This window comes from Malania oleifera, chromosome 10 (genome assembly GCF_029873635.1).
Source record: "Malania oleifera isolate guangnan ecotype guangnan chromosome 10, ASM2987363v1, whole genome shotgun sequence".
Taxonomy (NCBI): Eukaryota; Viridiplantae; Streptophyta; class Magnoliopsida; order Santalales; family Ximeniaceae; genus Malania; species Malania oleifera.
Genome location: NC_080426.1, coordinates 4,449,645 through 4,477,189, shown reverse-complemented (window position 1 = coordinate 4,477,189; position 27,545 = coordinate 4,449,645). Strand labels below are relative to the sequence as shown.

Sequence of the window (27,545 nt, the reverse complement as noted above, 5' to 3'; positions counted from 1 at the left end):
ATACTCCAAGTAATCTTGGGCAACACAAAATTACTTTTCTAAGCCTATAAATACATGGTTTTGCAAATCAAATTATATATAAGAATTGAAAAAATTTGTTTCAAAGTTGAAAGCACATCTTGCTATCTTGCTGCTCTCTCTTGCTCAAATCTTTGCTCCACTGAATTGCTGAATTTCTAAAGTGCTAAACATCCTACCTCTGAGTTCTGAGTTACTAATTCTCATCTAGAAAGAACTTGGTGAATTCTTACTTGAGCTTCAATTGTATTTCACTTTGATATTTAAATATTGAAGTATCTTGTGCTTGAAATTGTACTTAATCTGCTCTTTGTGAGAGTGTTATTGTACACAGATATTGTTTCTTGTTTCTTAACGATTCCAGGTTGTTGGATCGTTGACCGAGTGTGGGGTATCACTTGGAGAGGCGTTGCTCTAGCCTATTGAAGGAGTGACCGAGTGTGGGATATCACTTGGAGAGGCGTTGCTCTAGCCTACTTAAGGAGTGTTTAAGTGTGGGGTATCGCTTGTAAATGGTTTGTTCTGCCCGGAAAGGAACGGTATAGTGGAATCCTTTGGTGGTATTGGCCAAAGGCGAGGACGTAGGCTGGGGATAAGCCGAACCTCGTAAAAAAACATGGTGTCACTCTCTTTCCTTACTCTCTTTAAATTCCAGCATATATTAACTGCGTGGTTGAACTTTATTTTTAATCAAAAACACTACGTGGATTGGAAATTAAATAAGCTAAATATTAATTTGTTTTTGGGATTTGCGGAAACCGAAATGAAGTACGTTGGTTGATCAATACAAATTGCGGAAACTGCAAACGAGTACGTTGATTGGTTAACACCCAAGACTTATTAACTGAAAGTTTATTTAAAGTCCAAGTTCTTGGAAAGAGTGTTGAATTTCATTTTGTGCTTCACATTGAAGAAATCAAATCCATCAATATAGGGCTTGAAACAATCATATACAAAGGGCTACAAACAAAAGTTGAAACTTGTCAAAGAACTGCATGCCATATATTGATCAGGTATTTTTGTGATTGATTGCTTTAATTGTTGGTTGGTTGATTGGTTAAGTTTTGATTTACTTATGTTGTGTTGAAGTGTTGGTTTGTGGATTGCTTAAGTAATTAAGTTCTTGCTGTGTATTTGATAAAATAAAAAAAGGTCAAAGAATTCATAAAAAGAATTAAAAGAAATTTTAATAACCCAATTCACCACCCACCCCCCCCCCCCCCCTCTCTAGGGATAACTCCTTAACTTTCAGATCTTTTACTTGGTCAAATTCCAGAGACTCCAGCTTTCTTGAAAATTGAGAAATATTTAATCTTGGTGATTTGGTAATTTCCCAGAGGTCACCCAAAAATTTCACACTTAGCCAACCTATAATCATGACCCTTTCCTTTTACATATGAGAGGACTTTAATGGGATTAAACACCCGTTTGTTTTGAAAACATGCGGCTTAAGCACAAGGGTTTTTAGAACTTTTTCAAGTCATGGTGGAACAATATTCAAGCAGAAATGACTCACAAGCTTTGTTGTAGCATCCAAGTTGAAGGGTGTAAACGAGCTGAAAATGTGGGAGGCACGGCTTCATGTAAAGTAAGTGTCGCTTGTGGGAGACCGTAATGATCTCAATGAAAGTGAGTTGACCCATGAGGCTCCCTAATGGAGAGAGAGAGAGAGAGAGAGAGAGCTCTATTGTCAACTTGTCTAGTATCATTCATGCGGAGGATATTGCTTGAAAAAATTTAGGGCATTTTGGCTCAAGGATGGGATGATAATGGTGTGATACCAAATTCTTACACCGGACAGCTTACACACACAAAAAATGTAATTATATGACAACGATGGAGTTTGACAGGATGGTATTTGAAGCCCAATGGAGGCATGAAGGAGGACATATGCTATTTTTATAAGAATATTTATATTGAGCATGCTATGTGTCATTGGACAGCACCAAAATGCATTCGTGGATACCCATGGGTGCTGCCCTGACTGCTTCTAAAAAATTGTGGACATTCAAATCAATGAACAGAAGGAGAGCTGAGCACAATCATGGAAAGTAAAAGGCCTGTGATCATGTTTGTTGAAAACTTCTTGTCTGCACATTAGAAAGGATGGGTTCAGAAAGCTTACGGTATTGTCAGGTAGTGTAAGTATTTAAAATCAATGAAATCATCAAAACTATGAGTTCAACATTTTAACAAATATGTTTTCATATATAATTCAGTCTCTCCTGACCATGGGCCTTTTTCCTAAATTTTTTTTTTGCCCAGTATCATCTTCTTGCAATCAAGCCCAATAACCGTCAGCTAATGATCTAGCTTATGTTTATGCTGATGTTGTGGGTGCAAGTTTCACTTTTGATGAAAGGGCTGCATATGAATATTCTTAGTCTTTCATTTCTAGTATTATGATTATACTAGTGATGTTTTTTGGGTGTGGTGACATGCAAACTTCTACTTTGGTTTTTAATTGGTTCATGTTTAATTATGTCACACTTGGTGATGGAGAATCATCACACTTGGCAAGAACTTCATGTCTACCAAAAATGTAGACATAAGGTCTTTATGAATATCGGGTTTTTATGATAATCTAGGGCTTCATGATTGTCTAATTTTTAGGGATTTGATTATTATGTTTCATTAGTAAGGATTTTGTTGTGTAAAAACCCCCAAACATGCACAGCGGAATATATATAATTGTGTAAAAGGATCAAACAAAACAATGCAGCAATCTAATGGTGAATACAAAACAATTCCATAACCACAGCAATATAAAGAAAGCAATAATAAGAACAACGACACCAAGAATTACATGATTCGACAATGCGTACATCCAAGGGAGAAAACGGCAAGAATTCCCTATCTCTTTGTCCAAATTACATGAACAATACATGAATCCTTTCAAGAATACTCTCAACCACACTTGGCACCCTTGACACACAAAAGGCACAAAAGCACACCATATACAACATATTCTATGTATATGTAAGCCTCCTCGGAAGTCCCCCCCCCCCCCCCCCGGCAAGACCCAACCAAAATAACGTCCAATTATTCAAAATTCAAAATATGCGCAGGTTGTTCCGAGCCAAACCGTCGACTGTTTCAGACAAAATAAAAATCCTGCCCCTGCTGCACTACTGCACTCTGATTTTTTTCATGTCTTCCCTTAGAATGTGAACCACATTCACAACAAACTCCACCTTGGCGAACATACGCCTTTTAGGAGAAACCGAAAACATGAACCCGCTGCTCCACCTTGAACTGGGGACGTTAGGTTGGAACTGCCTCCCATCTAGCAACTAAAGACAAACACCAAATCCAAGCAACGCCACTTGAACTTGCCGATGGCAACTTCAGCTTCTACCATCAACCCCTATACAGTTGTAGATGCAACACCCGAAAACTTCACCCTAGGCTTCCAACAAAACCTTCCCACAATAGTAAACACAAAAACTGCTACAAGCCTTCTATCATCAAAACCCCCTGCATAGTCTTCGAAAAATCTCTGTTGACCTTATAGGTCACACCCGATTTTGATAATGAAAAATACTTGTTGTATTTGATGGCTTTCAAGTTTGTGTGCAGGTTTATATTAGCAAATCAATTGATGGCACACGAAGTAAAGCCTAAAGACCCTGAAAATTATTTCTTGTTGTAATTTATATTATATGGGTCTGTAATAGTAATTAGGATATCAGTCTATAATAATCTCTGCATGTCATGCATGTAGATTTTGTAAGCTCAAAATGACCGTAGAATGACCATTGACACCGGATTTTTGGGACTATCTCAAAACGGCCTCAGTAAGACCCTAGTATGACTCTAAGTCCCAACACTCATGCACATATATTAATCAAAATTCAGAAGTGTTAAAATTGAATTAAATTGAACATTATAAAGGAATTTGAGAGAGCTCAAGCGACCGAACCCCAAGAGTTCAAGACTCCTCGGGCGCCTGAACTGTTGAGAAGTCAACAGTTGACTTAGGCTCTCGGGCGACCGAACCATTTTGTGCATACCGTCCACGGGCGCCCGAACCACCTGAAAAGGACCTCTCACCAACTCGGGCTACCGAAGGATTTAGTTCAAATTGGGCCCCAAGCAACCGAACACGTGCGTTTAGGCAACCGAACCTAGGACCGGGCACCCGAACCTACGAACAAATGTTTCTGACTTTTGCTTAAGCTACCGAACCATTATTCAGGCTGCCAAACTGCTTTAAAGGCTTTTTTTTTTAATGAAGGTTAATACTTCCTAAACACTTTGGAACTTTTCTAAGAATACCCAATAGGTCCCAAACGGTTATATTTTTGACCTTGTCTATAAGTATGAGTTCATTTGTGAAGATTAAGATGAGATTAGCCAAAATAATTAGCGAAAATCCTCTCTATCTCAAAATCTCTTCTTGCCCAAATACTCTCATAACTCTTCCCTTGATACATTTTAGTATTGTGAGAGCATATTGGTTGTGCTAGTGTATATTAGGTATTGCTAATACTCCCACTGTTCTTGTTTGATTGATTGATTTTGGGGGAGTTTAGTTAAGTTTGTCCCACAGATTTCAATATTATAAATCTTGTGTTGGGTAAACTAACAAGCTTAGGGGTCTTTGCATTGTCATTGCAAGATTCCCTTAACTTTGATTTTGTTGTGCAAAAACATTTTCTACAAGCTACAATATTTTTCAAACTACTCTTGAGCTCATTACATTGAAGGAAAATATTTTGAATTAGTTTGAATATTTGATTAAGCATCTTTGAAACTCTGATTAAACATTGAGATTTGATATTTACCTAGTTTCAAAGATATTGCTTATATTGAACACTCCACTGATCATACCCTATTAAGTGTTGTTTGTACAACTATTTACATCACTGACCTTACATGACCTATATTGTTGATGTGTATGTGATTGCGCGTATTGGGTACATATCTGTTTTACATGAAAGCATAATCACTGTACCATTCTTATTAAGAAAATTACTGTTGTAGTCCAGGTGTGGCCTAAGGGGGCGGTAATCCAGCCCGTAATGATTGTTAGGGCCTTCTCCGCCCCGCAAGGAGAATTTGTAAAGGTTGAGGTCAGCCCTATGCTAATTAACTTGACTGTATTAGGTGCCGCTCCACCCGTTAAGTGAGCTTTAGTAGAATTCTCGGACTTGCGAGCTAGAAACGGGAACGTAGGCACAGTTGGCTGAACCCCGATAACATTTCTAGTGTGTGCTTTTAATTTCCGTATTTTAAATTCCAGCACATGAATGTTTATATTTTACTATTGTGAATGATTGGGTTAACAATTGCATAAATAGACCTTAGGTTGAGTAATACTGTTGTTAAACCAATGAACTTAGGTGATAATTTTTAAATACCCAATTCACCCCCCTTTTGGGAATACACCAAAGCTAACAATCTCACAACTGACAGTCCACTCTGTTGCATGCTGAAACATCTCATTACACCATCATGAGAGACCTTTGACATATCCCGAACATCACAGCCCGTCTTTGGGTACCGAGCAATAAATGTTCCATATCAATTCTCCACAGAACCCCCTTTAAACGACAAACAAAGTCTCCCTGCAGTTTCGTCTACAAAGCCACCCTGAGATAACATCAATCTCCCTGCAGCTATGTCCATGCGAATTAGCAAACCAAGACCCATCTTGGTCATACTCAACATATTCATGTCAAAAACTTTCAACAGAGTTCCCAACTGATAAAGCCTAAGTCAAAGTTTTCCCAGGCAATAACATGTCATTCACACACAACAGATACATCACTCCACTGCAACCTATCACCCTCTTCCCAACCGGAAGCCCCACCAACTCCCATACTTGGTTCTTATGCAATACCTCCATTTTCTCCACCATAGCACTCACCCACCTATTTTTCCCTTTGTCATGCATTGCAACTTGAAATATAGTAGGAACCTTGTTGCTAGTAGTAATGAATACATGAAACACCAGAATGCCAAATTTATACCTGAGTGGTGGTTTGATAGTGCACATGGGCCCACCAAGATCCTGCTGGTCTCCCTAGCTGAAACTCCTTGCAATATGAACAATGTCATCTCTGCCCTGAGTCTGTTGCTCCACCTACATCACATGCCCATTCATACTGTAATACCGTTGACCCGAGATAGAACTCCCTGCATTTCTGCCTTGAGTATCTAACTCCACTTGAATTACATGTTTGCTACTGCCACAATTTTCTAGCATTTGTTTCTCTTCCGTTACCTAAGTACGCTGCCCCATGACTTTTATCACCAAAAGCCATGTCCTCAATCACCCTTTTGCTTGCCACAGGATCACCCAACTTGCACCGATCTTTCTTATACCCCAGAAAAATGTACTGTCGGGACATAACACCAAGTCTAGATCCTTCATCACTAGAATAGTGCACGAGTGGACATCCACTCACAAAAGAGTAGTCTACCGCAAAACCTACACACAATTCACCTACAACTCTCCCATCTAACGATATCTTTAGCAATCGATCACACGAGAAACGCGCCATACTCACTGACTTTACCGAGACATACCCTGCAAGCCTTGCATATTGCTCACAAAACTTCTTGAACAAAACCAGTGTACTCAGTCCCAATGTCTGACCTAAGGATCTCTCTCTCGGTCTCATTCTCCACCTTAACCACAAGTTAAACCTGGAAAACACATCAGGCTTGTGCCACATGAGATAAACCACGACCTTTCGTGCTAAACCCACGACAAACATATGTCTACCCAGTGATGCTATCCTCATTGGTCCTTAAATATCTAAATAAATGTAGTCATCTATGTGCCTTAACCGCATATGCCACAGAACATCTGACTCAAATTCTACAGTTGTAGCTCCACCTACAACTGTCATACCCTGCAGTGCATAGATATTTCCCACTATCTTTTCTCCTTTCATCACTAACAAGTCGCCTTCATACACTTTCATTTCCTCACTTTCAGACTTGTAACTATACCCGTTACAATCTAAAGTACCCAATGAAATAACATTCTTCTTTAGACCCGGTACATGCCTTACATCACATATGGTTCTTACAACACCATCATACATTTTGATTTTGACATTTCCAATACTAAATATTTTGCATAAAATATTATTTCCCATCAAAACACAACCAGTATAAACTGACTTGCACGCGTCGAACCATTTTCTATTTGTTGTCATATGATAAGAGCATCCGGTATTTAGGATCCAAGAACTTGTAAGGCACTCCGAAGCCAATGAAAAACATAGCATATCCCCATCACTGCATTCTGAATCTTCCTACACTACACTTGCAGATTTTGACAGACCCTTATACATATATCGGCTTTTCAGTTTTCGCCAAACTGATGCCAAAGAATCCTCAACCATGACGTGATACAACACGCCATTAGCCAAACAAAATCAAATGGTTGATACTTCCGTAGCCTCCAATTCATTCCAAGTCACTTCATTAATGCTATCTAGTTGAATTCTGTATAAGACCTTCACCATGTCTCACTGCACCAAAAGATCCTTTACCCTTCTCTGCCACAAACCGAAATTCTCAGTTCCAATCAGACTTGACAATGCCAAATTTTGCAGATGAAGATGCAGAGGCCATTACAACAATGCTCTGATACCAATTGTTGTGTAAAAACCCCCAAACATGCACAGCGGAATATATATATATAATTGTGTAAAAGGATCAAACAAAACAATGCAGCAATCTAATGGTGAATACAGAACAATTCCATAACCACAGCAATATAAAGAAAGCAATAACAAGAACAATGACACCAAGAACATGGTTCGGCAATGCCTACATCTACAGGAGCAAACAACAAGAATTCACTATCTTTTTGTCCAAATTACATTAACAATACATGAATCCTCTCGAGAATACTCTCAACCACACTTGGCACCCTTGGCACACAAAAGGCACAAAAGCACACCATATACAACGTATTTTATGTATATGTAAGCCTCCTCGAAAGTTTCCCAAATCTGCACAGGCTGTTTAGAACCAAACCGTCGATGGTTTCAGGCAAGCCGTCGATGGTTTCAGGCAAACCGTTGATAGTTTCAGATAGAATAGAAATCCTGCCCCTGCTGCACTGCTGCACTCTGATTTTCTTCATGCCTTCCCTTAGAATGTGAGCCACATTCACAACAAATTTGATATTTATTCTAAAAGATTGTTTACTTATTTAGTAAAAGGGGAAAGCCTATAAAAGGCTTCATGTGTAATAAAGGACATAATGGATTGTGCATTCCACCCTAACCGAGTTCAATCTTCATTATTATTCACTTTTTTTCCCCTGTTTATTTTCCTACTATTTTCTCTTATTTTTCCACATCCCTCTCTAGTACCAATCAGTCCAGTATCACTTGGTGTACTATTTTTGTTTCGATCTCTTTGAACTTATTTTTTACAAGAAAAAACAATTTAAATAAAGAAAACATGACAAAATTACAAACTACAGAGAATAGGATATCCTCCACCAATCCGCAAAAGCAATTAGAAAGGGCAGCTCTCCAATCCCTTTGGAGGTCAAACAACAAAATCCTCGAAAAAACACCCAAAGAATGTGCTAAAAAAGAGGTTAGGAAAACAACTCTATCCCATAACAAGTGGGGAAGATGTTTCAGCATTGAGAATCCCCGCATTTCTCTCAAGCCGCAGGCCCACAAAGTCAAAGAATAGCATGTCCCATACAAGTCCATAACTCCATCTGTTTCTTAACCAAATATGTGTTTAATACACATTATATTATGAATATGTTTAATACACATATTATAGTACAACAATTGCACCTCATACACAACATAGATGTATGTAATTTGTAACATATTAGTACTAAAACTTACATTATTATGTCTATTAACCATTTCTATGATGTCATAAAACAACTCCATGCTTTTCTGGTAATTTCCATTGTTTTTTCAAATCAAATTGAAATTGACATCAAAATAAAAATTTCCATCGAAATTTCTTTACTTTTGGAGCTTTAAATTTTACTTGAAATCAAAATTTAAGACCTAGGTCTCTACTTCTTTTCATCTTGTTGACGGAAGTTCCTAGCCTGATGCTCCATAAAGATATTGAAGGACTCTTAAATAGGCTTAAGGTGGGGAAAAATAGAAAGGAAATGTTAAAATCTCTCACCTCTTTTCCGCATATGACAATTGTGGCACTAAGGTTAGCCAAAATTTTAATATTGGGTACATTATTCTTTGCTTTGAAGTAATATCTGCATAGAAAGTCAATTAGGAGAGAAGTGAACTCATCCAAATTTGGAAGAGGGTTTGACGGCATAATTTTGGCTGGAATCTTGGGATGCAATGTTGAAGCTTTTCCTTTGAAGTTGAACTACTTAGAGCTTCCCCAAGAGGCTAAATTCAAGGGAAAAAGTGTCTGAGAGCCTACTGCAGCAATTTCCAACCCCCCCCCCCCCTTTGGATGCTAGCCACAATATCTCTCAAAGGGTGGAAGACTCAACGTTATTTAAAAGCACTCTCTCAAATCTCCTAGGGTACTTTCTGTCCCTCCTTCCCATCCCATGTTTAGTTGCCAGAAGACTTGAATACAAAAAAAGAGTTTTTAGGGCAAAATGGAAGATGAATTCATAAATCATATGGTTAAATGTGAAGTTGTCATGATCTTAAATTTCCATGTAATTTCAAAAATATCGATGAAAATTTCTGCTTTCTATCACCCTCAAAATTAAAATGGCAATCAATTTCCGTTTTACAAATTTTTTTTGTCAAAATTTCCACAAATAGTCCGAAATTTACCTAAATCTCAAATTTTCAACAAAATTGTCAAAATTATCACTCAATGATTCCTGGAAATTCACATTAGAAATTTCTATCTCAATTTATCTTCTTTTTTTATTGAAACCAAAGATTATTACAAGTATATGAATTATAGATTTCATATTTTTGAAATTATATGAAAACTAAACTTAGCTATTTGCTACAACATTTTATTTGACCTTTTCTGTCTTAACTATCTGTATTTGTATAACAAATAATGCTGAACTGATTTATGAATTTCGTTTAAGATGATTATTATATCACAATTATTGCACCTTATACCCCACATACCTGTACTTGATGCATTTTATTTATATTTTTTTAGTTCTAAATCATGCATTATTATGCCTATTAATAGTATGTAAAGTTTCAAAAAAGAACTACATGCTTTACCACAAATTTCCATCATTTTTAATGTCAAAATTGAAATTGAAATTGAAATGAAAATATTGGTACTTTTGTAGCTTAGAAATTTCAGTCGAAATTGAACTTTAAGACCTTGGGAGTAGTCAAACCAATTCCAATGACTTTGGCTCACCTTGGCAAATGACTTTGTATGTTCATGGTTGAGAGGGGTCATCTTTGGAAAAAGGTTATTGTGGCAAAAAAAAAAGGCACCAATCATAATGGGTGGACTTCTAAGAATGTATTGGAGCTGTTTGGAGTTGGTTTAGAGATGGATAAGGAAAGGCTGAAGGGACTTCTTCCGTCTCACTCACTTTGAAGAGGGAAACAGTGACAACGTCTTGTTTTGACACAACACTTGGTGTGGAATACTCTAATAAAAACTCAATTTCCAAATCTCTATACCTTGACCCATAATAAAGAGGCTACAATGAGTTCTAGCACTGCTCTTTCCAACAATGGAGTCATGTCAAACACATTCAATTTGAGAGCATTGTTCAGGAATGAGAGCTAGAAATTTTAGCTGAATATGGAACAGAAGTCTGCCATTGTAATCAGGATAAACATAAGCGGAAGCTGAGAAATGATGGTCATTACAAGGTAAGTACTTTATACAAGGAATTGGACAGCCAGAACACTGTTGATGGCAAGTTAAGTTTAGTTAAATTTCCCTTGGAAAGTCATTTTGAAACGTGTGCTGCTTTTTTTTCATTGGGAAGCTACTCTGGGCAGGGTCCTAAACATTAGATCATTTACAAAAGAAAGGGAAATCATGGTCAACAGATGTTTTCTGTGTAAAGAATCCATTGAGTCCGTTAAATCACATATTATTACACAGCTCTTGGGCCAAAAAGGCGGTGGATTAAGCACTTTCTCTGGTTGGTGGACCTTGGATTGCAGGTAGGACTGCAGAGAGTGAGCTTTGGAATTGGGGAGTTATCCACATGAACAGAAAGAAAAAAAACTTAGGCTTCGATTCTTCTGACCTTTTTTCAGTTGTGTGAAGGAGTGATATAGAAAAGGCTTCTACGGAAAAGATACACCTCTTACACTCCCCAAAGATACATGGTTCAGTACTTCAATTGGTTGGTTTAACGGATTGTGGAGGGTGAAGCTTTCAGCTCGGAGAGGTACTTTAGCTAGTTCTGTGAAAAGCAACAGCTGAGTCTGCAAATTACATACTACTACACTGCTCTAGGAAAAAAAACTGTGGGAATTGGCTCTTTTTTCTGGTTGGCTGACCTTGGATTACAGGAGGGGACTATGGAGAGTGTCTTTGGGATTGGAGAGGTATCCATACATGAGCAGAAAGAACAAAAATAAAAACTTTGAATTTAAATCTTTCTCATAATTTTTTGTGGTCGTGCTAAGGGAGAGACACAGAGGGTTTTCAAGAAAAAGATACACCTCTTACACTCCTCAAAGATAAATGGCTCAATAAATTAGCTAGTTGGTTTAAGGGACTGTACATCCTGAATACACATACTATCATAGATTTAGCAGCTGTTCGATATCATTATCAAAAATTATGAAAACGAAAAAAAACCAAAAACTAGCAATCTGCTTGGATAATTTTCTAAAACTAAAAAAAAATTAAAAACTAGGTTAAATAAATGCTCATTTTAATCCTTGAATAAAATAACAACTAAAAACATATAACTAAATTAATAAAAGTATAAATAATACAAATTTAAAATATAATAAAAAATTATTATAATTATTTTATTTAATTATTATATTTCAAAATTCATTTTACAAGAACAATCTTTTTGTTCACAACAACTAAAAATTAGAAAAAATATTTTGTAAATGACTTTTATTATTTTCAAAATTTTATGGACATTTTTATTCTAATTATATTTTAAATTCATATGATAATTTTATTTTTACTTTAATTAAAAAAGTATGAATAAAATGAATTATTTAATCCAAAAAAGTTATTTTTGGATACAAAAATATTTTTGGCAACAACTTGCCAAAACAATTGAAAACCAAATTAGTTTTCAGTTTTTTCGCAAATTGCTGAAAATCAACAACAAAAAAAAGAAAACTAACCAAGTAAACAAACGTGTTTTTATAATATGTTTCCTTGCTATACTGAAACGAAACAGAAAATAAAAAACAGCAACGACACCAAACGGACCCTTAGAAACCATTCATATATTTAATATACTCATTCTTTTTTGTACACGGGATTCGTGCCCTTTAGGTGCCTTTTTAATGAATTCAGTATATTTTCTGATAAAAAATATATATAGATATACAGGTATAAAGCATCAGACAGTTTGTCATACACATATTTTAAAGTGAGATAACGTCTCTAAGTGCATGGAGAAACCACAACCAACTTTATTCAAAACTAAAGAAAAATTGCAACATGAAAGTGTGATGCATTTTCAAAACACAAATGCAAGTATATGACTGAGTGGAAAAGGCTCCGACACCATAGAGGGTTTCAGGAAGGCATTATATATGCAGCATTAACCCTACAGCTGAAGAGGCTGTTAAAACCATTAAAAGTAACAAATTCATGAAATCCAAAGAGGCTAAGAGTATTCATACTTTTTCTTTTCCAGTACCAATAACCCTAAAACCTAGCAAGGGGAAATAAAAACAATTTGGGGCTAAAAAAGGATTCAACTGCACGACACTCCCAAATCATCATCAAGCTAGCCAGTAATGACCCAATCCTGTCTGGCAAAGGTATCTGTACACATACTACCTTTCTCAAAATGCGTCTGAGATCTAAAATCCAAGTGCTAATCCATTTGTTTCATATCTCTAATATCCTTAATCAAGTTTCCCAAATAAGTATCTTGAATAACAAAGATTTAAAATCTCAAGATTTTGTTGAAGGCATGACCTATGAGGCCCGAATGGAGGAATTTAAATTTGTGCTTTGACTCGGCAAAGAGAGGATAAGGCACTGTGCAACACACATACTTCCGTTACCATAAAGGAGCATCGAATGAACTATTAGCCATGGTAACAGAAAATTTGGAACTCTCAAGCTTTTAGCTGAAGGAATGGATCTAAACAACCAGGATGGAAGGCTAGAAATTTGTGATTTGATTCTTAAAGTGAGGATGGAACACTGCATTTATTTGTAAAGATGCATAATGTTTTAATCCAATTTCACAATTTGCATATTTCTATTTTACAAGTGTTATTTATGTAGAGAATATAAGACCAAAATATTCAACAAATCTTACACTAAATCTGTCCCACAAGTGATCACCCCCAAAAGAAAAGCCAGCAGGGCAGATTGATGCAGCATTCCTGGTTCGACCAGGTTCCACAGGCTGTAAATAGTATTCCTGCTCTGGCTGTTCAAGAGATGAAGACAAATCAAAGAGCCTACAAAAAGGAAGACAGACTCGGTTACATTCAATCAGAAACAATGATAGAATTTATACCATCAGAAAACATCCATTGCTACAAGTGAAAATAATAAAACAAGCATGTTCTATCCAGAGGTTGACAGTTTTGATTTGGATGCATTACAAAGCCCTTAAAGTAAGATGACATGAGTATTGAAAAGCTCATTCCAACATGTGAGACAAGCATGTTAAAGGCACAATTATATATTGCGTTAGTATTAACATTTGCCAACTACAGGATATGCTATGCTATTGAAATATATACATGGCCATACACATCGAACAAGCAATAGATAATGCAAGCCACCAGCCACACAGCAATTGAGAGGCAATGGATGAGGCAAGGGTGGACGGCAGAAACAACTGTCAACTGGGCTCTGATATGAAGTTCTAAGTCCTCACACACAAAGGGATAAACCCTAATACTCCAAATTCAACTCATAACATTCAACTCCTAAGGAATGTATCACTACTACCCATTTCTCTCTCTGTAAATGGTTCTCTTGAAGGTTTTTTTAAAGGGAAAAAGGGGGTCAGACAAGATGATCCAATCTCACCTTATCTGTTAGTTAAAGTGATGGAGGTATTCAACAAAATTCCAAAAAGAGCCGCTGCTATTCATGGGAAACTAAATTTTCATTGCATACAAAGCAGGCTTGGCATTACAAACCTATGCTTTTGCAGATGACCTCTTGATTTATGCTCATAGGGATGTTAATTCTGCTAAGAATATGAAGCAAGCTTTTACTTTGTTCTATGCTCTGTTTTTGGATTTGCAATCAATTTGCTTAAAAATGTGAGGGCCTGTTTGGCATCATTTTTGTTTCCTGTTTTCTGTTTTCATTTTTGAAAAACAAATTATGAAAACGCCTTTGTTTACATTGTCAATTTTCTATTTCTACCATTGGCTTTCAATTATTTCTGAAAAAAAAACAAAAAACCTGATTTTATGGTTTTCAATTGTTTTGGCAACATGTTGATACTTTAATATCTAGAATTAACTTTTGTAGATCAAACCATTCATTTTATACATGATTTTTAATTAAAATTAAAATAAAATGACCATATAAATTTTAAGTATAATTAAATAAAACATACATAAAATTTCAAAAAAACAAAAATAAAATTAATAAAAGCCATTTAAAAAATATTTTTTACTATTTTCAATTGTTATGTACAACAAAATTGTTCTTGTAAAGAGAATTCTAAAATATAATAATTAAGTAAAATAATTATAATATTTTTTATTTATATTATAATCTTTTAATTTGTATCCTTTGCACTTCTATTATTTTAATCATATTTTAAAATTGTTATCTGATTCAAGGACAGAAGCAAGCATTTGTTCAATCAAGTTTTAAATTCATTTTAGTGTTAGAAATAATAACCAAACAAGTTGCTGGTTTTCACTTTCTAGTTTCTGCTTTCAGTTTTTAGTTTTTGTTTCTAGTTTTTGTTTTCATAATTTTTGACAGTGATACCAAACGGCCCCTGCTGTATTCAGTTCTGGCATCTCAGCTTCTGTAAAACAGGAAATTCTTCAATCTCTTGGAGTCTCTGAAGGTACTTTACTTGTTACGACTTCCCCAGCTCACAAAAAAAGTAAGCAAGCATGATTGTAAGCTGTTTGTTGAAAGCATATCCTCAAATATAATAATTGGACTCTTAGGCATGTCTCTTGATGCTGGAAGATTGCAGCATATAAAATCTGTTCTGATAAGTGTTCAAGGTTTTTAGTGTTATGCTTTGTTCCTTCCTAAAGCTATTATTAATGGGATTGAGCAGAAATTAAAGCAATTTTATCTAAGGGCAATGACTAGAATATAACAGGCTGTAAAGTCAGTTGGTATAATGTTAATTTGATAGAAAAAGAAGAACTTCATTAGAAAAGAAAAAAGTACAAAGAGGATGAAAAATCCTCGTATTAAAAAATAAATAAAAAAGCAAATCCAGTACAAAAAGCTAAGCTGATAGGGCCAACCAATCATGTTGATATCAGAGAAGGCCATACTACCAAAACACCCACAAGGAAGTCAAAAAAACAACCCCGTCCCAAATGAGATATATACAGATGATGCATGGTCACAGAAAATTCAAGCATTCGTCCCCAACCAGATTACCCGAGTAGCTGCAAAAACTGCACTCCGCCACAAAACCTACACTTTTTTTTTTTGTTTCCAACTCCTACAAAATCAATCAACAAAATATCCTCAAAAGACTCATGATAAATCCAGCACTCTCCCAACAAACAGAAAAGTTTACTCCACATACGCCGAGCCACAGGAGCTTTCTCCTTTGAATGTCTGTTGGTACAATGTTTGTAAAACTTTTTCTTAGGGTGGCCCAGATCATAAGCTAATTTCTGAATGGAATGATGTTTCTCCTTTTAAGATCCTTAGGCAGGCCGTACCTCAACGTCTTTCTTATAGATGACTTAGATACATTCTTACAAATTGAAAGGTAAATGCATTAAGGTTATAAAACCCCCTCAAAATGCTCTAGGTTATAATACTCTGCATGCAACTATTTTAAACACATCATTGGTAATCGCAGAGGTTCGTTTCTCCTTTTTGATAATTAGCATCCTTTTGACTCCTTTCATTTCTTCTGATTTTGAACTCCCAATTAATGCTAAAGTTTCTAATATTGTTACAGGTGAATTCTGGACCTGGCAAGAAAATATCAAGAATAGCGACTGAAATAAAGAATCAATTTGATTTTCTTACTACTCCTTTTGCTGATGATTCTGTTTTATGAAACTTGCCTGCTTCGGGCTTTTTTTCTTTCCATTCAGCTTGGAATCATTTAAGGGTGCTAAGGAACCTGAAGTGAGCTGGTACTCCTCAACATGGGTCAAGCTCAAAATACCAAAGCACTCTTTTATTCATTGCCATGCCATGTTGAATAGACTAATGACTCTTGATAGACTGCATTCATGGGGAAAAGTTGATTCTATTTCCTGCTTACTCTGTCATCAAGCTCATAAAGATAGAAATCATTTGTTTTTTGATTGTGAAGCTTCAAGGGAAAAGTCTCTGCAGCTCCAAAATTTCAAATGCTTTTCTTGCTTGGACGAGGAAATTGCTTGGCTATCCTCTTTGGTTAATAAATATCCCTTCAGCTACCACTTGTAAGCTGGTGTGGGCTGCCTCTGTTTATCATGTTTGGAAATCCAGAAATGCTCTTTTAATTCAGAAGACTTCTTTTTTGCTGATTCCATAGTTCATAATGTTCTTTCTGATATCAGAGGTCATTGTTTTGGTATTACTAGATTTAGTAGTTTTTCTAAATTTTTTTGTTAGGCACTGCTAGCCTTTTCTCTGTTGTATTTGACCTCATGACTCATGAGCTAGTATATTCTTCTTCTTACCTTCTCTAAAAAAATATTGAACTATACATAAAAATTCTAACTATATATTTATAGGCTCAGTATGCTTGGGAATCAAGCAAATAAAAGTAGGATATTTTTACCCAGCTAAATGAAACCCAAGAATCTATTGGTTTATAACCTAATAAAATATTACTATAAAAGTTCCACGAAAATAATCCTGGAAAAGAATAAAACTTCAAGATTTTCTAAAAATCCTAAAAATTCCAAACATGTTGAATTTGCGCCGCAGTCTTCAATGCTCACATTGCATCAACTACTTTTAGAACAGCCATTTTTGAATTAGAGAACTTCAATCAGATTACTCTTAAAGGACAGGTATCAACAAGTTTCCCAGCCTCTTGCACTATTTTCGCCTACAGGTTCCCAAATGGGTGTCACTATGGCAATGCCACAAAACTCGTGATATTTGTATGTTGTCGTTTCTACAGGACAGATGAACTATTTGAAACCATCAGCTACACAAGTCATCAACAATATGTCCATGTAATAGGAGGACATGAAGCATCCATATAAGCATAAAAGTTGTCAAACAATTGCAGGACTAAGATCATTTTTTTTTTTTTTTTTGTTGATAGAAAAGCAAATGCACCAATAAAAGGAAAATAGTGTACAAGGATAGAAGGACAAGATATCCTCGTAAAAGAAACAAAAAAAATAATTACAAATCCCCCCTCCAATCCATCTGAAGATCAGACAATAAATTCCCTGGAAAAAATTTAAATTGCATGTACCTGAAAACTGAATCAGAAGAAAGGATTCCCAGATGAGTGTCACTATGAGGATGCCATGAGACTTGCAATATTCTTATGGCATTACCACCATCAGCATAGATAGATGAGCCAACTAAAACTGTTCTGTTCAAAAATTAATAATACAGTGACATGAGTAATAAAGATAGCATAACTGACAAATATAACAATAAAAAAGCAATATCATGTATTGAGAGAATGCTAGATACCCACATGTGCATTACAATTCACACATCTCAAGCAAGTACATCCTTTATATATCCCTACCATAAGAACAACATCACATATGACAAATATTTTTATTTTTTTATGCTTGTTGACATAAAAGTACCCTTATACCCTTATATATCGGCCTGCCCTAAGCACTACTGACAAAAACTCCTTACTTTTTTAATTCATTAATTTGAAATATCTTTATACAAGCCACCTTATGTTGCTATAAGTATTATCTTTTGATATCTCATAATCATAAACGAAATTTATTAAGAGATCAGAAGAAAGAAATACAATCTAGGCGAGTACATACTGAAAATAATTATTTTCAATCACAAAATTTTTCATTGAGTAGAGTGAGAGCAGAAATTTTACAATTGAGTAGTAAATTTCATTTGACCCACATCCAACCTATAAATTAGTTAAACATTTCAATTGCCAAAAAAAAAAAGTATTATCCTATACCAAATGTTTTGCTAATTTTTTTTGTATTTTGATGTCTACCTACACATGACATGTACTTAACTTGCCTAATTTACCATTAAATTTCTCATGCATTAAAATTTTCAGGTAAGAGGCACACACATTTGCTAGAAAGAGAACAAGTTAAAAACAAGGAGCCAGCATGCAATACTGCAGATATACATAAAACAAAACATAAACTTTAGATAATGTCATACTTTTCAAAATTCTTGATTAGCCCAGACAATAGAATTATAGAACAATGTTAGCAGCCTAGAGAGCTGCCATGAGGTTACCAATGTACACAAGTACATAAAACAAACCTCAATTTTTTCATAAGATTGAAAATTTGTAAGAAGAGAGTCTAAAAAATTATCAAATCAATTAATAAATGTGAAACACAAAAATAAAATAAAGATTTTAGAAGGCATTTGGTATGAATAATGTGATGGAGTGGCTGTCCCTCTCATACCCACTCTCACCTGCTCCCTCTCTTGTCTTCTTCACTCTCTTTTCTTATCCACCTGCCCCCATAATGCAATTAAAAACATTATACTCACCCATTCCCTCCGCTATATAAGGAGGAGCTGCAAGGAAGAGAAATGCGCACGCAGAGAAAAGAGCATGCAAAAGTAAATGATGCGCAAAGAGTAGGTCTATTATATTGGGTAAAGTTGAGTAGGTTCCAAATCATATTGTAATTCTCCGAAAATAGTGAAGTATTGATCCAATCCGCTCGTGGAGTAGGTATAAACCGAACCACGTAAATCCGGTCTCACTTTTATTTATTATTTATTTTATTTTATTTTGCTTGTGTTCATTACTTTCTGATTATCCATGTTTATTTATTCCTTTATTATTTTATTCCGGATTTCAACGAGAAACCTTGTGCCACAAGCCTTGCTAATATCGAGTAATTTCATTATTTTCAATTCGCTTGCGCACAAATACCCATTTGTATCCAACGGGTTGGACATTTTCTAATGTCTGGACTACAAGTCCAAAAACTTTTCTTTTTAAAAGAGAGTTTATTTCTAATGTGATAGCATCTTTCCATTTTTGCCAATCACTTCTATATCGACATTCATCCATAGATTTTGGTTCAGAATCCTCATTACTTCTGGTAATGTCAGTAGCTACTGCATATACAAATGTACTATTGACAACAACTTTATTTCTATCCCAAATTTCTCCTGTGTAATGTATTGAGATCTCATTATTATTTCCAGGTACCTGTCCCTTTTCAAGGAACAACTTTTTCCTATCCTATACTTTGCCAAAACCTCTAAAAGTAATGGAACAAAAGGCCTTCAAAGTGTATGGACAGACCCAATTTTCACCAAATACAGAATAACTTATTCCAAATAGCCAATGTGAAAAAGCAATGAAGAAAGAGATGTGCACAAGTATCTTCACTCCTCATACAAAGGACACAAATGTTGAGGGACGGGACCTTAATAGCTCTTCTCTTCTGAAGCAAATCATCGGCAATAATTCCTTCAAGTATCGCAATCCAAATAAAAGATATATTTTTTAGGGAGCTTTAGCTTTCCAAATCAAAGGATACAAAGCAAAAGGATCCGCAATAGAATCATAAGTCAAGTAGGTGAAAAAAGATTTACAAGAGAATTCCCCAGAAGGATCTAAACTCCAAACCCTATTATCACTCCCCAAATGAACATGAAAAGAATCAAGCAACCTGGTCAAAAGAACCATCTCATTAATCTCTCTCTCTCAATAAGATTACTCTCAAAATGGAAGTTCCAAGAATGCTAATTTTCTAGCAAAAGAAGAAAAGCAGAAATTGGGGTGTCATGAAGATTCGATAAACAAAAAAACGAGGGTAAGTACTAGCCAAAGGCATCTCCCCCACCCAATGATCCTCCCAAAAGTGAATACTCTCCCCATTACCAATTGTATAATGGAATTTAGGAAGGAAATAATCATAAATCTTAGATTCAAACTTCCAACAATTAGAATAAGTTGTGTTAATTCCCATTTTAGCATCCCACCCATTTTGTAGCATACTAGCATTCCAAATTTACTGCAAATTACATTATACCAAAGAGAATTAGGTTCTAAAGGAAAGCACCATAACCATTTCCCCACAAAAGAGATGTTTCTAGACACCAAGTTACCATTTACCAAGACCCAAGCCTCCCTCCCTTTTAGGCCTACAAACAGTCTTCCAACCGACAAGATGATCTCTACTACCCTCTCCCCTGCATAGCCATAAGAAATCCCTCATTAATTTCTCAAGCCTCCACAGCAATCTCCCAAAGATTCTGAAAAGAGAAAGGTAATACAAAGGATAGAAGATAGACAAGCATGGATAAGGGTAATACAACCCCCTAAAGTGAAGAACGCTCCTTTCCACCCATCCAGTCTCCTAGCCATTCTCTCAAAAACAAGGTCACAGAAGGAGTCAGCATTGGGATTACCACCTAGGGGAGCACCTAAATAAGTAATAGGCCTAGTCAAAACAGCACAACCAGCTAGCCTAAAAAAAGAATCCACATTAATGCTCAAACCCACCAGACTGCTCTTAAAGAAATTAATTTTAGTCTGACACTTTCTCAAACACTTGTCTTGTAAGATAGTCAACAAATTAGAGAAGCAGCTTATGTTATCTGATAGGAAAAGAATAGTATCATCTGCAAACCGAAAGATGAGAAATGATGCAATTCTCATAACCTACCTTAATCCCCTTACTCACACCCTTACAATACTAATAAAAAGTCATACTAAACCCATCCAGACAAGCCTTATCCCTCTCCATACAAACACAATTATCCTCATTTCCTTCTCCTCAAAACTCAAAAGGTCCTTCCAACCAAGACATCTAACCCCTAGAAATGGGATTCCAATCTAGCCCCTCATTCCTAGGCTTGCAAGTATGCTCCTCAATTTAAGGTTCAAAGAAAATCCAGTGATCTCAAGTGCAATCAAACAAGGATCTGAAATAACCTCCTATGAAAAATTTAGAATTACAATCTCCCTCTTTCACCCATTTAAATCTAAAATTTTGCCCCCAACTCCTAGCTTCCTTAAAGATCAAATCCTCCAACTCATTCTTCAAAGCAACTCATTTAACCACCTCACTCCTCAAAAGACTAACATTTTTTTTTCCCTATCAGACAATCCAAATCACCCAAAATACTAACCTTTGTAACCCCAATATCTCCAAAAACCTGCCCATTCCACTTCTTCAGGGTCTCTTTAAGACGCTTAAGCTTCCTCATAAACCTATACCCTCCCTAATCCCTTTCCAAATTCTCATTCCAAAAATCCCTAACCAAAAACTAAAAAGAATCATCATCCAACCACATAGTTTTAAAACAAAAAGGAGAAGGGCCTCAAATAACCAAGCTAGATTCCAACAAGATAGGAAAATGATTAGATGCCGGTCTAAACACAAGTACAAAACAATTTGAGAAAGATTAGAAAACTGATCCTCCCACTCATTACAAAACTTGTCTAAACGACTAGCAACAGCCTTCTCACCCTCTGCAGGCCAAGAGAACAACACATTACTCAAAGGGAGATCCCTCAAACCACAACATATGAACCTGTCAAAATTCTGCATGCATGAAGTAGCCATCCCACCCTCTTTTGTCTCTTTGGGAAACCTTACTACATTAAAGTACCACATAGTATCCACCAAGGTGAAGAAAATTCTGCGTATAACTCATCCTAGGAAAAAGTGGATTTGGAAGGACCATAGACAGAAGTGACCCACCATTGACCCCTATCTTTCACACAAACTAAGGTCAAAGTGGAAAAAAACCAACAACATTATCAATATGAAAATGAAGCGAGCATCCCAAATAACAAGAACCCCTTACACCTGCCCTCCCAAGTCCCAAATATTCCTCACCACCACCAACAACAACCACCCCCACCATCACCCCCCCCCCCCCCCCCAAACAAAAAAAAAATCTAAACTCGAGTTTAGTTTCATGAAATAACATGATATCATGAGAATGTCTAACCAAAACTCCCCTAATCAAACGCTTCTTCCTAAGATCCCCTAAACCTCGACTGACTATCTTCATAATCTAACTCCCCGCCGCAAAACGCCCCCCCCCCCCTTCTCCACCCCAATAATGGAGAGATAGTATATCCAGCACTTTAACAAAAGGCAACAAGGTCCATCATTTGAATGTTGCAGGCTGAGTATTCTCTAGTGGTTTCACTCTCTCAAGTCCCCAGTACTTTCCTTGGGGCCAAGCTTTTCAGAAAAGGTAAAAAGTAAAAAAGTTCTCATCAGGTGGAGTAATGCAACATGCAACACCCAGTGCACAAAGCTCCCATGCCATATCATGAATCTAGGGAGGACATAATGCATGCAAAATTGCTTCCATAATTGGAGATGCTGTTTCCATGACTTGAACTAGTTACCTTCTAGTTTTGGTGTAACACCCTTAACATTGGGAGAAGGCTCATCCTCCTATTAATGTCTCATGCAAACACCAAAAATACAATTCTGAAATTGACAGATAAAAGCATTCTAATTTGGAAAAACATATATATATATATATATATATATATGTATATATATATATATATATATACACACTCATTCCCCACACCCCTATGAAATGCAGTGTTATAACTCAGTATCATAGGAGTCACCTAGAAATTCATCTAGCTACCATCAAAAGTCATTCTTCCTCAAACTTGCTCTTTAGAAGCAACCAAACTAACCCAGTATATTCAACATAAAATAAGATAACAGATTTACTGCAGTACTTAGAAAAAAAATTATCTTCTACAGAATAAAACATTGCAGAGTGTTATAACTTAGTATCATAGGAGTCAGCTAGAAATTCATCTAGCTACCATCAGAAGTCATTCTTCCTCAAACTTGAAGCAACCAAACTAACCCAGTATATTCAACATAAAATAAGATAAACAGACTTACTGCTGCACTTGGAAAAGAAATTATCTTCTACAGAACAAAACATTGCCCATACCTGCAGATTATGGCATTGTCTTTTTTAGAAGTGCGTCCATACAAGTACATGACATGTACAGTGCCTGAACTGACAAGAAGTAGTGCTGATCCATTTCTATTGACAGATATATTGTTGACCACGAAGTTTAGCTTGACATCTGCTTGCAACACCTATTGAGTCACTAGCATTACTAAATAAGCACTTTATGCCAAAGTTAAAAAACCAATTATCATAAACATTCAAATGTGTGGACAAAATTACCAGCAAAAAACTAAAAAGAGGAATTGATGTATACAAAAATAATTTTTCACAAACTACAATAAGATGGCCGATATTTTTAATTTTGCCTTCCATTTCTCACTTGAAAATCAAACATTACATGGGGAAAAAAAATGAAAACTCACGGGGGCTGGGGGTTGGCGATGGGCACAAGCTAAAGCAACAGATACTATCATATCACTAAACCAAGGCCACTATTGGTCATATGTCAAAAGTTTCATCAAGGAAATAGATCCGTATCAATTTGTAGAACATTCTGAAGAATTTGAATTCAACACATCATCACCAATGTTGAAACTTCCAACTACATAAGCATTGACCAAACCCTACTTATTAGATTTTTAAATTCCAAATCACTAAACTTTGTACAAGCAAAAATTAACACCCACATGCTCACAAGATAGAAGAAAACTAACTCATGCATATTATTTTGTTGATGCAGAGAAACACTTAAAACAGACACTGGGAAGAACTCAATTGCTCCTTTAATCTCGATGTAGGATAATACTGCCCCCTCCCAATAGGAAGAACTTTCTTCCTTCCTATGATCCACAAAGGTTTTTACACGATTCTAATTTTGTTGATGCAGAGAAACACTTAAAACAGACACTGGGAAGAACTCAATTGCTCCTTTAATCTCCATGTAGGATAATACTGCCCCCTCCCAATAGGAAGAACTTTCTTCCTTCCTATGATCCACAAAGGTTTTTACACGATTCTAAAGCTCAAGAGACAATCACACACACTCATAACATATCTTCCACTTACATGTACCCTTGTTTAAGCACACATCACACTCATAACATATCTTCCACTCACATGAACCCTGGTTTAAGTACATGTTTATATATATACATATATAAAGAGAGAGAGAAAGAGAGAGTAAGTACATGTGTACATTAACATATAGTGTACCTTACAACTACTTAAATATCAAATTTATTTCCATCATCCTCTCCTCCCCCTCCCTCGTAAATTTTATTTTAAAATTAAAAAAATTCTAAGACTAAATGACTCAACAAATGGGGTTTCTTTCTATGCCATAGTTGCTGATTCTTCACATGGACTTGCCAATCCTTCCAACTCTAGTTTGAGTTAGGCACACTCTTAATGTACATTCTTGTAATCTTCACACCAAGCTCCATATGCATTTGTCGTGTATGGTAATTAACATCATATAGAAATGTAATGTGAAATTGTGTCTTGGGGTGCTATATAATCACCCATGCAATTTCTAGTTCCACTTCCTTATTTGCTTCTGAAACTATTCATTTGTCAAAATTTTCTTCAAATTCAATACTCACCACAAAAAATGGATCATAATCACATCTAGTTTTCTCACAAACTAAACCCTTGGTCACAATCTCAATTCTTTCAAACATTTCCTTAAGAAAAATTTTAAAGGAAATCACAGCTTCAAGCTTTCAACTAGTAGTTCACTCTCCAACCATCACACAACCCATGCACAATAAACAAATAAATAAACATCCTTGACCACTGTCAAAAAAAATGACATGGATCCTTGCAATCTAAATGATCATTTTGGGTCTCCCCCCCCCCCCCCCCCCCCCCCTCCCCCTCCAACTTCACAAGAGAATCTCATCTCTCTATGACTTCCATTCACTTGCAGCCCTCTCAACAAAGTGCAATGGATGAATTTTTTCGTTAACCCAGAAAAACACGATACTTGTAAAGATTACCTCTTGAGAAAAAATTAATCACAATTTCACTCCCAGGATATCCACCAGGATCACACTGGACTTGTTGTTTATTTATATGAAACCAGACTCAATTTAATGTCCTCTTTGGCACTGTATCAAATTGTGTTTTTTTACACATAAATATTACAAATCTCACTTATACTTTGTTGCTTGGACATTGTCTGCTGGAATCACCAGCTTTGGTACCAATTTATCACATAGACCTTGCCTTCAGACGGTCAGCTATGAAGCCTATGATCACCACACATCAGAACTAGCAAAAGCACTGACCCTGCATTTGGGAGCTTGGATTTCAAGCCCAGGATTTGAAATTGTGTGAATTTGGACAAGATGCAATATAAAAATGTATTGAGTTTCATTCAATCCACACAAATCCAAACCCAAGCCTGAAATCCACGTTCCCAAACACTACCTGAGGCCGCGCAGGAGAGCACTCCCTCCTCCCAATAGAGCTTCTTCCTAAGCACCAAATGTGTATTTATCAGATTCTAGGGACATCTGTAGAGACAATCAACACTCATTACACATCTCCCACACACATGAACCATTGTTGAAGTACACCCACACATGAACATCAATGTATGTGAAAAGCCATTTCAAGAATCATACTTGCTAATACCCCGTGACTACTTAAGTTTATTTTCAACAATACTACTGGAAATCCCAATAAATAAATAAAAATAAGCAAACAAAAAAAAATTAAAAAAAACAACCCAAAAAAGAGGGCATGTGTTTCGGAAAGATAAAAAAAAACCCGGGGGGTGGAAGAGGGGGAGACGACCTTAGAGGGCGAAGCTGCCAAAACAGAGGTAGGATCGGGATCACCCAACCGAACACTTATACGATGCAGGCATTGCTTGGTACCGTCCCAGAAGAAAAGGCAAGAAGCACCGTCCCACGCCAGGACATTTCTGTGAGCTCGAGAGGCAGGAGTGATGGAGGCACCACCATCGCCAGAGGTGGGGGCTGTGCTGGTGAAGAGGGGGTGGTCTTGAAGAGGAAGCCATTCGACGTCGTCTTTAGGAGTGGAAGGGGTAGGGCTTCGTTGGTCTTTGGGGCCGCCGACGGTGCCGCTTAAATCGAAATTGAATCTCATGGCGGTCTCAATTCACCAATCAGTTCCTTCGTCCACTTCTGATCGGTTGGCCGGGTCGCACTGTCTTACTATTTTTCAGTTGAAATGGAAACATAAGTGCTTGTTTGCACCCCAGCCCCCGTTTTCATGACAAACAGGTTATAAGTTTGAGGGCGGGTTATAAATAAAATAAGGAGAGAATAATAAAAAAATTTAAAAAAAAAATTGAGTTATAAAAATTCAGTTAGTTTTTCAAAAATTAAATGTTGTCAAATCATTTTTTTTTCTCTATTTTGGTTATAAAATATGTCCTTACATAACTAAAGATTATATTGACATCCCAAATGTCAATTTCATAATGAACAATTATGTGGACATACCAAAAGTTATAACTTATTTTCAAGATAGTCATATACATGTATAATATACATGTTTTAAAACACTTCCCCTTAAATGTCTATACACTCTGAATATGCCTCTTTAAAACCTTCGTTAAGAAAAACTCTGTGGGATAAAACCTTAACGAAAGAAAAAGAGTAAAGTATTCATACTTCCCTTGAAAAATACAATTAATTAAGAAATATCTTTAAGTTGTCGCATTCCAATGTTATATACGTGTTTTTTGAAAATTGAAGTTGGCAATACTTTTATGAATAAATCTGCTGAGTTGTCACTTGAACGAATTTTACAAATGTCAACATCTCCTTTTTCAAAAGTTCATGAGTGTAAAAGAACTTTAGTGAAATATATTTAATTCTATCAACTTTTATGTACCCACCTTTAACTTGTACAATACATATTGCATTGTCCTCGTACAATATTGCTGACTTATCATTCTCCAATAATAATTCACTTGTCCATTTAATGTGTTGGATTATAGTTCTTAATCATACACATTCACGACTTAATTTGTGAACTGTCAATATTTATGAATGGTTTGAAGAGGTAGTAGTGATCGTTTGCTTTACAGATTGTCATGAGATAGCAGTATCACCACATGTAAAAATATAACCTATTTGTAATCGAACTTTATGAGGATCAGAAAGATATCCAGCACATCCTTTCAACATAAACTTTACTCCCTTTGAGTAAAACAAACTCATATC

At 36.0% G+C, this 27,545-nt stretch overlaps 1 protein-coding gene across 1 annotated transcript in view; it reads right to left on the bottom strand.

Moving 5' to 3' along the window:
• LOC131165931 (nuclear pore complex protein NUP88) overlaps positions 1-26,595 on the bottom strand; it is a 40,708-nt gene extending 14,113 nt beyond the window's left edge. The window contains exons 1-4 of the mRNA XM_058124111.1: positions 26,146-26,595; positions 23,383-23,534; positions 17,714-17,836; positions 13,424-13,568 (exon numbers count right to left, since the gene is read on the bottom strand). Coding sequence (XP_057980094.1) covers positions 13,424-13,568; positions 17,714-17,836; positions 23,383-23,534; positions 26,146-26,460 — 735 coding nt within the window. The 5' untranslated portion in view covers positions 26,461-26,595. The remainder of the gene's footprint in view (positions 1-13,423; positions 13,569-17,713; positions 17,837-23,382; positions 23,535-26,145) is intronic.
• Between the last annotated feature and the right edge of the window lie 950 nt (positions 26,596-27,545).